Raw genomic sequence first — 12956 nt, 5'->3', positions numbered from 1 at the left:
GTCCCTAACTTACTCAGTAGTGTAGATTCAGATGGATAGCTGTTTTGGTCTGGAGCAGCAGAACAAAGTTTGAGCCCAGTGGCACCTTGAAGACCAACAAACATTGTTGGCCTTAAGGGTGCCACTGGACTCAAACTTTGTTATACTCACGAGTGATCAGATACACAGAATTTTTACAGCTCATATACACCATCACAAATGCTGATTGGTAAAACCTTCAGAGCCTGAAGATTATTCTAGTGGCATCCCATCCCAGGGGCAGCATTATATTTAAAGTCAGTTTTGAAAGTGTTATACTAGGAAAAAGTAGGCATGAAAGTGTCAACAATATCTTGTGAAATCTCAGAACTCAGAAACAAGAATTTCTAGAAATTAGGTATGGCATTTCAGTGCACTTTATATACCTTCTTAATTTTATCTGTTGCCCAACAAATGCAAAATGAAGAATGCTCAATTAAATAAGCATATGCTAATATATACATGTTGTAGAGTTTGCTGTTTGTTTGGATTTTACACATCCCAAGTAATAGGTTAGGATGGCAAAACTGGAAAATTAATTAACTACATGCTGCTTGAGAGACCTGTCTCTTTCTTTTCAGGTGAAGATTGTGAAAACCTGGAATCTTAGCAGAGAGGATTTGTGGACAAGTAATTCTTATTGGATATTTTAAAATATTTCTTCAGTTACTGTTAGATTTGACAACAACACAACTCTAAAATCATGGCAGATGTGGACCCAGACACATTGCTTGAGTGGCTGCAGATGGGTCAAGGAGATGAAAGAGACATGCAACTCATAGCACTGGAGCAGTTATGTATGCTTCTTTTGATGTCGGACAATGTGGATCGATGCTTTGAAACGTAAGTGAATTTTTCTGTTGATATCCTGATATGGCTTATACCTGCTGATACTTCTCAAAATTGAATTTTTTTTTTTTGCTGGGATCCTGCCACTCAGTCTCTGTTCTAGCAAGGTATTGTATGACCAATATTATGTTGACACTGAGAACATTGCAAACAGTACACGAACACCACTCATGATCCAAAAGTGAATTGTCAAGGAGAGAGCAGCTGTATTGAAGCTCGTTTTTACATCAGGGGCTTGATGCAATTGTTACTGACAACAGGGTTTAGGAGAATATTGGAGTCGGAATGTGCAATTTTTGCGGTAGTTTTTGGTTCAGGTCTGCTAGACCTTCAGAAATTTCAAAGTCCTCGAGAAAAAAAATGGATACCAATACTGGTAAAGTATTCAGATCTTTTTTGGAAATCCTGAATTTATTTGGGTCTAAGAGATGCAAACTGAAAAATACCAAGGATAAAAAAGCAGCGGCAAAGCCACTGAAAACAGCTGAGAGGCTGCTCAGCCTCAGCCCTTTGGGGGGATTCCCTTTAAACTGGACCACCCAAAAGAACTGGCCAAGCTGACAAACCTTTAAACTGGACTGCCAAAAAATAGCTGGCCAAGCAGCTGATCTTTAAACCAGACTGCTCAAAAGAACTTGCCAAACAGCTGATCTTGCAGGAGGTTTAGGCCAGACTTCCAACAGAGCCTTTCCAGGAGCCGCCCTGCAGGGAAAGTTCTTCCTGCAGGTGTGGTTGGGGCTCTGCTGGGCAGCACAGTTTTGCCAGTAATCTCTAAATCTGTCAGTTCTGAAAAGTTCCAGATAGATTTGGGAAGCTGAAATATACCTGACAAAATATCAATAAGATGTTTTAGGGTTGTATTTTTAGTTTGGGTAAACTTGAATGCACACCCCAATATTGGAGGCTGTTTTTTTTTGGAGCTTGTTGCCTTAAGTTCATGCTTAGATCTTCTGGTATAACAAAAGGGCCTGTGTTATAGCTTTAGGCGCTTCTTGTGTAATTTGGTTAAATAGGAAAAGGAAATACAGTTATTTGTATTTTGGGGAAGAAGGCAAAAGTAAGCAAGGGGCCTCTAAATATAGAGTAAACCTCTGTTTTTCCATTCAAACTCTATATCTAAAACAATTTTTTTTCTTTTTAAACAGCTAGCAAAGCTCCTGAGTTTTAATTAAATGCATCTGGCAAGAGTCAGTAAACTTTATTGTGACTTCAGGGCCTAAGAAACCATCAAATATTGAGGAAAAAAGTATATGAATGTCTTACCTTTTCTTTACTAAGTTGAGTTTTATATCTATACTAGTGATCAAGCCTGCTGTAAAATAAATACAGCGGGCGCTAGGCAAGGGAGCCCCCGGCAGCCGCGCTCCACGCGACTGCTGGGGGCTCCCTCAGGCAGCAGCCTGACACGGCGAGAGGCGCTTCGCGGGGGGGGGGGGGGGAGGGAGGGAGATCCCCAGAGTAGCCACAGATCCCCTAAATCTGCTCAGGTAAGAGGCAACATAGACGTCAGAGTTCCACGATTAGAACTTTCTGTTTCTCCTGTACGTTTTTGCCTTGTGTGCAACTGACAGCTGGAAGCAACGGCAGGCGGGGAAAGAGTTAAGTCCAGTCCATTTCCAATTCAGATTTGGAAATTCCTGGGGGCTGGGGAGGGTCTGATGTTGAAGAACACATCCTCCAAGCAGCCATTTTCCCCAGGGGAATGGATCTCTGGTCAGGTTGCCAGCCTCCAGATGAAGCCTGGAGATTCCAGACAAACAGCTGAGCTCCAGGCTACAAACATCAATTTAGCTGGTGAAAAGGATTGCTTTGGAGGGTGGGCTCTGGGCATTATGACCCCCTCTCCCCTAAGATCTGTTCCCATCCCAAATCTGGCCCGCCACTGGTTCCCCCCCCAAAAAAATCCAGGTGTTTCCTAACGGTTGGAAACCCTACATTTTCTGAGATATCTCAGACCCCACTTGGAGGTGTGGAACTCTCCATTATAAAGCTCTCCTTGGGGAGATCTAGGAACAGTTTTCTTGTCCCTCATCTAATGCAGCTCCTAGAGGTGAGCAGGCCTGGAAAGGTTTAAGAGGACCCCCCCCCCTCTTCCTTCGCTTTGAACACGGCTGTCGGGGGCTCCCTGCCCGGGAATGGATCTCTGGTCAGGTTGCCAGCCTTCATGGGATCAGCCCTCCCGCCCCCAGCCCCGCGCTGCCCCCTCCACCCCCCCACCCCCCCAAATTCCCTTTCCTTGCAGGCGTGCATCTCCCCTCGCCCCCCTCCCCTGGGAGAAGCCCACCCCTCTTCTGCCTGCCTGCCTGCCTTCCTGGGCAAGCCTCTCGGAGAAGCCTGGAACGCAGCGGCGAAGTTTCCTGGGCAGCTGCCTCCCCGCAGCCCCTCCGCCCGCCAGCCGTGGTGCAAAGGCGCCTTTGCAAGAGCCGCGCTTGTCTGGAAGCGCTGAGCCCGAGTCTTTCCTCGCGGCCGCCTGCCCGGCGGGCACTCACCTGCTGCTGCTGCTGCTCACAGGCATCGCATGTGCTGTCCTAGGGCAACTCTTCCCCGTCGTCTGCAGAAGCCATTTCCCGCCGGAGCCAACCGAGGCCTCTCCTCCAGCCCCGACTCCGCCACGCTACTCACGCCTCCCTTTGCACCATGACAGGCTCCCGCTGCTCCTTGGTGGCGAGCCGCGTCCCCTTCAGAGGGCTGGTTTGCAAGTGCCAACGTCCATCGGCCCCTCTCGTCCAGCCCGAACCGGCCTCGCTCGGCCCCCCTGCCTCGAGCTCTCTCTTGCCCTGGCTCTTACTTACCGCCACCCTGGGCTGAGAAGCAAATAATGCCAAGGATGCCTTTTACTTAGCACTTTCCTCCTTCTTTGGTTTCCACCGGTTACCAAAGAAGGAGAAAATGCCCCTCGGAGCACTTTCAGTTTACAAATACAGGCCAGGCTGGCTTTTCAACGTCCGGAGTCACTTAAAGTGGCGATGCCTTTCCCTTCGGCCCGCCCCCTTCCTCCGCCGTGGGTCCCACCGGCTGCTCAACCATGGCATGCGGAAGAGGGACTTCCTCACCTGGGAGCCATTGAGCTCGCCGGGGAAGGGGAGACACTCTCGCGGTGAGGAAGAACGCCTGTGTTGCTATTCCCCGTTTAAAAGGCAGGCTCGATCAGTTCATTATGAATGGGGGCTGGGGAGGGTCTGATGCTGAAGAACACATCCTCCAAGCAGCCATTTTCCCCGCGTCAGGCCGGGGGCTCCCTTGCGGGCGGCCTGATGCGTCGGAGGCGCTTTGCTGGGGCTGGGAATCGCACGCCTGCCAATTGGTCCCTCCGATTGTCTGTCCGGAGGAAGGGTCCAATTCGGAGCCTTCCTCATCCCGGACACATCCCGCCCCAGAACCCCTTACCCTTTTATTTAGTCCGTGGCGCCCGCGGCGCCACGGGCAGTGTAAAGACGGTGTAAAGATACTTTTCTCCCCAATGTGGACCCATATTTTACATAATTCTTCCACTTTACCCTAGCAACAACATGATTAGCTAGAATAGGATGAGAGTTACTGGGTCAAGGTCACCTAGCAATGTTCCGTGGCAGAATGGGGATTTGACCCTGGGTCTCCCAGGTTCTAATCTTACAATTTAACCACTACATAACACTGGCACCCAAATTTCCCTCTTTCCCATACCTTGGCAGCCTCTCTTTAGAATAAATCTGGTCAAGTTGCAAATGTTGTACAGTAGCGATCCCCAACCTGTGGGCCGCGGACCACATGTGGTCCTTCGACTAATTGGAGGTGGGCCCCGAAGGACGCCTCCCCCCTGGCCCTTTACTTCATCCCCCCCAGCCCTTTACAACAGTGGTCCCCAACCTTTTTATCTCCGGGGACCGGTCAATGCTTCACAATTTTACTGAGGCCCGGGGGGGGGGTATTCTTTTGCCGAGGGACGTCGCTGCCACCGCCTGAGCCCCTGCTCCACTTGCTTTCCCACTGGAGCCCCTGACTTCCTACCACTCACTAGGGGGCGCTGCCAGCAGCAGCTGCGCAGTGCCACGCCGAGGGGGAGCCCCAGCAATGGCGGCTGCTGGAGAGCACCAAAGGTAAGCCGGCAGCAGTGTGGCAGAGCAGCCCCGAAGGCAGCAGCCGGGGAGGAGGACAAGGAGTAGCCGCAGCCCGGTACCGACTGATCCACGGACCGCCACCGGTCCCCGGACCGGGGGTTGGGGACCACTGCTTTACAACACACTTCATTGTTGTAGCGTGTCTGTATCTTATTTTGAAGGGATGTTTAAACATTACCATAACAATCAGAGAGCGCTAGGGCAGTCGTTGAGAGGAGTAAACTACCCCCCCCCACCGGGCCTCAGTAAAAGGTGTTGAGTTGGTCCCTGGTGAGTGGTCCCCGGTGATAAAAAGGTTGGGGACCACTGTTGTACAGTAACAAGTTGCTCAGGTGAGATGTGTGGTGGCCACTTCTGGGTCCAGCCAAGTTATGAAAGTTGGATGAGGCTGTCACTGAGCCCAGGCAAGTTGTTTGGTATTGTATTGTGCAGTAATCGAAGTACAACTTGCTGTAGTGCTTAGGAGTGCGGACTTCTGGCGAACTGGGTTTGATTCCCTGCTCCTCCACATGCAGCCAGCTGGGTGACCTTGGGCTTACCACAGCATTGATCAAGCTGTTCTGACCAAGCAGTACTATCAGGGCTCTCTCAGCCCCACCTACCTCACAGGGTGTCTATTGTGGGGAGAGGAAAGGGAAGGCGAATGTAAGCCTCTTTGAGATTCCTTTCGGTAGAGAGAAGCGGCATATAAAAACCAACTCTTTTTCTTCAACTAAGTGAGTCGCACAAATTGCATGATAGCAAGTTGATAGGTGATTGTTGCTGGGACAGCCCCATTCACTTATCGTTCCAGGGCAGGTGTGGACTTGGAGGAGAGAATTGCCCTGGAGACACCTCTCCCCCTGCTTTTTTACTAGCAGCAGCGAAGATTTGAAGGCTGGCAATACTATTGTGATTGCCTAACAACTTCCACAGTAGACACTGAGATCTTTCACTACTTCTTTTATTTTGGGGGGAGTTACATACTTATTTAAGATGAATTTATTTACTTCACTTAACACCATACATTTCTTACGACAGGGATCCAAGGCAGTTTCAATCATTCTTTTCTTGGCCATTTTATCCTCACACCAACACTGTGACTGCTTCCACACTAGCAAAGGGTTGAGTTTTTTGTCCATTTCCGTACCAAAATCACTGTCAGGCACACACCTGAATTGACCCTTGCCTTGCAGCAAAGGAATCCCCTGAAAACCCTATTTCATCTTTTCAAGAGGGGTCTAATTTGGAGTTGTTCAGAGCAGAAATTTGTGCATTTGGGTTTTTCAGCGTACCTGCCATTTTGAGTCATTTGGGCATGCCCCTTTCCTTGTTACAGTCTCCCCTCCCCCTCCCTTTGTTAAAAAAAACTGCCTTTAAAAAATGGGGGTGATCTCATTATAATACTGTTTCTAAGTTTTAAAAAAGTCTTGCACAGCAGTGTCATAACCCAGGATGTTTTTCTTTTTTTAATTAATGCAAATTCATGAGCAGGAACGAGGGCAAATGATTAAAGAAACAGAATGGTGGGATTAAGGCAGTGGTCCCCAACCTTTCTGAGGTTGGGGACCGGCAGGGCATTGGGGCGCGGCCCGTGGCCCACGCGGGCCACGCCCCCGCATCGGGCGCGCCCACGCATCGGCCCATGCCTGCGGGCCGCGCCCCCGCATCGGCCCGCGCCCGCGAGCCGCGCCCACATGGGCGCGGCCCAGCCCCGATTCCTTCTCCCCGCCCTCCCGCAGTAAGAAGCTTCCCGGGCCGCAAGCTTGCAGCCTGGGAAGTTTTTTACTGTGGGGGGGTGGGGAGAGGGAGCCGCGGCCTGGCACCATGGCCTTGCGGCCCGGCACCGGGCTGCAGCCCGCAGGTTGGGGACCACTGGATTAAGGGACACAACAAAAACAAAAGTGCAAGCAGGCACCATTTTGCAAAAAAAACAACAACACATTTTTTGAAAAGGGGAAGGGAGCAAAGCATGACAGGAGGCTGCTTCTGTCAGACTCAGTGCAGAAAGCATGTTGTGAATTTTGGCCTGGGAAATGAGGGGAGGAAAGCCCAAATGTGGGAGACTGGAGTTGACCGGCAGCATCCAAAGGAAATCCAAAGTGAGACTAAAACACGGTATGTCTTCTAAAGTGGAAATGATATATGAGATATGTTATGCTGAGAATTGCATGACTGGCCTAAGGTCATTTGGTGAGCACTGTGGCGGAATAGGGATACAAATTGGTTTCTTAGATCCTAACTGCTACACTGCACAGGTTTTGTGGGATGGCTGCCATTTAGCTGTAGTGATCAGTTGGGCCTAGGTAAATCATGCACATTACATGGTAGCAAGGCGCCCGGTGATTGCTGCTGGGCCTGTCCCTGGTGAGTCCTCCCCCAAAGTCCAGATAGCCTTGGAAAGGTCTCCCCCTCTCCCTGTCTTTTGCTGACAGAAACCAAAGCTTCAGTTGGCGGTAATGTTGTGGTTTCCTAGCAGCAACCACAGGGAGCATTTGTTTTTTGTTTTTTAATAAAGGTACAGGGTACTGCTTCAATTATTGGGAGAGAAGTTAATTCTCCCTGTATGTTGTGGTTGTTTTGGGGGAGAGTTTTAAAATCTTTCTCCATTTTCTGGAAACCTGTGGTTCTCTGTTCATGGCTGTAATCTCTGGATTTATATTCACAGGTTTGGCCATGTTGAGATACTGATGTTTGGCATTGTCACAACAAAAAGGTGTCATCTAACACAAGCTCTCTTCAGTTTCTCATTGCTTTAAAAAGCTCTGTTTAACTGAATATTGGAGCCAATCTAGAGAGCTGCTAAGTTGAGAAATGAATTCATCTACCGTCACTGAATGGTGCAGAGTTAACATATAAGCAAACAACATGAAGAAATTCATGCACATGTATCTTTTGGTTGTACAGCAAAATGTGTTCTAATGTGAAATGTTAAGGCTGTACTTGTATTGAACATCACTGAGAAAGACTACAATAAAATCGTTACTGATAATAGTAGGCTCTATGGTGGAATTCCTAGGTGCCATGGTGACCTGGATCTGAGATTTGTCAACCCCTGTGGTGGAGCTTTTCAGTTTTACAGATAGCTGTAGAAATTTTGTCTACTTAAATTGTGTGTACTTGGATCTACTCTTCATTGCAGATATGTTTTTCATGTTTGGTTATTCTGCTTCCTTGTCCTTAGAATCATTGTCTAGTCTTAGCAAAAGTAACAGTCTAGGTTTTGGAACCTCAAGGTTTTGATCAGAAGGATGGGAGACAATATTGATTCCTTTGCAACTTGTAGGCCATAGTCTGGAAGACAAAGAAGTGGTCTCTGTAGCCAGGTTTGCTTTGGATGTGACCAAATATGACTGACTGAATTGGAGACCATGTTGTGGATGGTCCTGCAGTTACTGCATTAGTCACCTGATGCTTTAGATTCTGTAGTACAAGTGCCATAGGCAGGCTTTATTTTTTGTGGGCTAAAATGGTCTCTTTCATTGTCCTCCTTACACATTATGGAACTTGTTTGTTCTGTAGTTTTTTTTGGAATAATAACATTTTGTTGGTCTGTTATGGATAAGTGTATAGGAATTGTTTGTTTAAGGAATTGTTTAAGAAATTATATGCTGGGAGTGATTTAAAATCTGTTTTTTCTCTATCAGTTATTTGTAATTTTGTAAACTCTCATGCTTTTCTTTTATCATCACTTCTCTTTAAAAAAACAATATTTTTATCTGCTCTTGAAGATTTTACAACCCAAGTATTTCAAGATAAAGTTTTTCTGAAACTTTGGCTGACGCTTTGTAATGAGAACTGTATGTTTTCAAAATGTAGCTGTGAGGGCATTCGTATAAGTGAAGGTTGTTATGATGACAGAGCTGTCAATGATAAGCCAAAGGTTCATGACACCCAAGACAGAATATAGGAGCAGTCTCAGTTACCTTTACAGTAAAACCCTTTTCAAATGCACACATTTCCTTCTGAGGAAGGTCCCTGTCTCTATGTGTGGGGTCTGTGTAGTGGATAACAGGCCCATCAGGATTTTAGTGGTTTGTATTATTAAAAAACATTTTAAAAATATTATTTACACCAGGTGTCTTGGTAGGCCTTGTCTGAGCAGACCTAAGATGTGATTCTCTGGTGGGCCTTTGCTATGGCAGGCATCACAGCACTCCCTCTACCCACATTGCTGAAGCAGTCTGATTACTGTTATGAGATGTCAGTTTATTTGGGGGGGTTAGCTGTGGTAACATAAAGTCATACCTAAGAACATATATAAAATTCAGACACAGCTTCCAAATATATAATAGCTTAGACCCAGTGAATTCCTTCTGCTAAGTAAGGAGCTTTCCTTTGGACAGTGTAATTGGATTGGGCCAGGTGATCTCAGCAGAAGGCACTGATGGTTGCAGATCTTTCCTTTGTTTCTTTCTGACTATGGCAAAATTGATTCCCAGGGTCATAGGTCAAGAAACTAATATCCATGAAGTGAGGAAGGAGAAATACCCACCTCATCATCAGAGCTCAGTGCAGAGCTTACTATAGCCCTCCCTCCCCGACTTGCATGCTCTTTCCTCCAGTACAGAAAGGTTTGCTGGAAGTAGAAGAAAGATCTGAAATCTTTACACCCATATATTATGGGCTCCAACCTAAAATATTTAAAGTTTCTATGAACAGATTGTTTTAAGGAAGTCTCATTGAATATGATGAATATAAAGAAGTTGAAATTATTGGTGCAATGTTAGTGTCCAACCATTTAAAAAGTGTAGCTCAGGAGAAATACCTTGCTAGCACATTCATTTTATATTTACTTCATTCTTTCCCTTTACTGCTCCTTCTTTCCACCCCCCCCCCTTCCTCAGGTTTGAATTTAATTTTAAAAACCACCTAATGAGGCCTATGTTAATTAGGGCTCATGGACTTACAGTGCAATCCTAAGTGGAGTTGCCAGTTTGATGTAGTGGTTAGGAGTGCAGACTTCTAATCTGGCATGCCAGGTTCGATTCTGCACTCCCCCACATGCAGCCAGCTGGGTGACCTTGGGCTAGCACCACGGCATTGATAAAACTGTTCTGACCAAGCAGTGATATCAGCGCTCTCTCAGCCTCACCCACCCCACAGGGTGTCTGTTGCGGGGAGAGGAAAGGGAAGGCGACTGTAAGCCACTTTGAGCCTCCTTCGGGTAGGGAAAAGCGGCATATAAGAACCAACTCTTCTTCTTCTACTACTACTACTACTAAGCGATAGTTTCAGGCTCGCACTATTAATCAAGTTACTGTAATATTTCTTCAGAAAAGCCATAAGACCTGTAAAAAGAACCTTAGTAAGTGTTGCTTTTATTTATTTATCCATTTATAGTTTTATTTTTGTCTCGCCACTCCCACACAGTGGCTTGTGCTGGGTAACAAAATAGCCAACAACAAAATCCCCTTAAAACAATAAAACCCAATAAAATCCCATCCTAGGTGGCGATGGATAAAATCCTCTCCCACCCTGCAGACAGTGTCTCAGGGGGACCACAACAAAGGGGTAGCCTGATGATCAGACTTGCTCAGGAAGGGGCCCAGATCTTATTTTCCCTGGGCTCAACCAAAGACCTGGCAGAAGAGCTCATCTTACAGAACCTGTGGAATTGGGACAGTTCTATCAGGTCCCTTAGCTCTCCCAGGAGCTCATTCCACCAGCTCGGGGCCAGGGCCAAAAAGGCCCTGGCTCTGTTTGCGCCAGGTATACTTCCCTTGGGCCAGGGACCTCTAACAGATTAGCATCTGCAGAGCGGAACACCCTGTGAGGGGGGGGCATAAGGAGATGGGCAGTCCCACAGATATGATGGGCCCAGACAGCAGATGGTCTTAAAGGTTAACACCAAAACCTTGAATGTGATCCAGACTGCAGCTGGCAACCAATGCAGCTGCCTTGGCACAGGCTGGATATGGGCCCTCCAACATACACCTGTGAAGACTCTAGCAGCCATATTCTGCACCCGCAGCAGTTTCCAGGTTAGGGACATGGGCAGGCCCACATAGAGCAAGTTACAGAAGTTCAATATGGTGGTGACCATTGCATGGGTGACTGGCCAAGCAGGCTGAGGACAGGTAGAGCGCTAGTAGTTTTGCTTGGCACAGATGAAAAAACACCATGCTGGTTACTCCTGTGAACTGGGCCTCCATTGAGAGGGAGGCATCCAGGATCACTCCCAGTTTCTGGCCGAGGGCAAGATATTAAGTTACACCCCAGCCAGTGTGGGCAGGTGCTCTTCCTGATCTGCCTCCTTCCTGTCCAGCCACAGGACCTCTGCCTTGAAGGGGTTGAGTCACAGTTTCTCATACAATGGATGGCAAGCCACTGATGTTTTGAGTCAACTTTGAAGAACACGAACCTTTACTGCAGTTACTCTTTATAGTGTCATCAGCACTTTATGAAGCAAAAATAAACATAAGATAAAAAGAAGATGTATCTTGGCGAATGAAGCAAAATGCAGGTGGACAAAGAAAGGAGAAAGTGCGAAAAGTAATTGACGGCTGACAATACTAGGCACCATAATAAAATTCCTAGCCGCCCTGGCACCAGGGATTTTTCGAGCCCTGTAGTTTGTGCCGCTCTGAAAGTTGAGCATGAAGCTCCGTGATACATAAGAAGTCACCACATGAAGGAATTCCAGAAAGGTAGCTGCTTTGTATGAGTCTGCTGCAGCTCACGTATCTTATGATGCCTTAAAGTTTAACCATTTAAATCAGGCTGCCAGCACCACAACCCGTATTAGAGGTAAAGGAAATACATATAATTTCTTCATGGCGGTAGTATTGGGAGATAATGATAAAAGTGATTTGTTGGTTTTGCTTGTGTTTTCTGGTAGAAAGTCTGTTCTGTTTATGCAGTGTATCATTAATAATTTGGCGATCATGTGAAATTCAAAACATCCCAACCTTTGTAAACAACTTTTATTTATTTAAATCATTTATATCCCCCCTTTCCCCCTTAATGGGCACCTAAAGCAGCTTACACCATTTTATGTTCACAGCAACCCTGTGAGATAGGTTAGGCTGAGAGTGTGACTGACCCAAGGTCAACCAGTGAGTTTCTATGGCATGAGTGGGGATTTCAGTCTGGGTCCAAGGCTCTTAACCATTGCACTACACTGGTGCTCATAATGACATTTAGACATGATGCTATTGTGTTAAGAGTGTTCTGGAACAAAATATATGTCTGCAAATGGCTCCTTAACAGAGAATGCACTTGAAAAACAAAAATTTGGTACATTTATTTATTTTGATTAATCTGCAGTGTGATTTTTTTGAAGTATCATTCTAGTTTTGGATAGATGAACCAGTATTTTATCTGAGGTTGCTGTCAGCAGTATACCATAACCATAAAACATTCAAACCAGGTCTGGACCACAGCATATTATTATGAAGGTGATTCAGTAAATCCTCACAGAAGTATTTTATATTTACAAGAGGGGAATCTCTCTCACACCCACCCATCCCAGATTGGGAATTAAAAAAATAAATCTACCAACACAGAGAGGAAATTGGGAGAAGGTGTAAAAATGGAGGGAGAAAGGAGAATAAACTGATACAATAAAACCTAAGGTAGGAGAAAGAGAAGCCCAATAGTGGTGGTGAAGAAAATGAGGTTTAAGAAGGGTTTCCTCTGCCTGTTCAGCTCATGGCTTTCTCCATACTTCTAGCTTCCTTTTTGGCATTAGTTTTTCCCTCTCTACCCCATTCAAGCTAGCAGCCTGACAGAAAGACTGTTCTTTCATGCCCAGCAGCACCCATGGAGAGAGCAGACTAGCTTGCATTTGAGAAAGAAAGACTCTTTTCTTTGCTGTGGCAGCAGCCCAGCCACTTTGCAGAGCAGAGGAAAGGTATTTCCCTCCTGTTCCTGGCAGCTTGCATGGGGGTAAATCTTCTCTGTCCTTGCAATGGTAGCTTCTGCAGCAAAAAACAAGCAATATGGCTTGCATGGTCAGGGGTTTTTCTCCGATAACTGACAGCAACAGACACCCGGGACCAAAACAGTCTG

General features: G+C 46.6%; 1 protein-coding gene across 10 annotated transcripts in view; it reads left to right on the top strand.

The window, feature by feature from the left end:
* HECTD1 (HECT domain E3 ubiquitin protein ligase 1) overlaps positions 1–12956 on the top strand; it is a 70847-nt gene that overhangs the window by 2575 nt on the left and 55316 nt on the right. For all 10 annotated transcript variants that reach the window (XM_077323039.1, XM_077323040.1, XM_077323038.1 and 7 more), the window contains exon 2: positions 600–861. In XM_077323039.1, the coding sequence (XP_077179154.1) occupies positions 722–861 (140 nt within the window). In that variant the 5' untranslated portion in view covers positions 600–721. The remainder of the gene's footprint in view (positions 1–599; positions 862–12956) is intronic.

The sequence above is a fragment of the Paroedura picta genome, chromosome 2 (genome assembly GCF_049243985.1).
Source record: "Paroedura picta isolate Pp20150507F chromosome 2, Ppicta_v3.0, whole genome shotgun sequence".
Lineage (NCBI taxonomy): Eukaryota > Metazoa > Chordata > Lepidosauria > Squamata > Gekkonidae > Paroedura > Paroedura picta.
The sequence above is the reverse complement of the archived record's forward strand: the minus strand, read 5'-3'. Positions and strand labels throughout refer to the sequence as shown.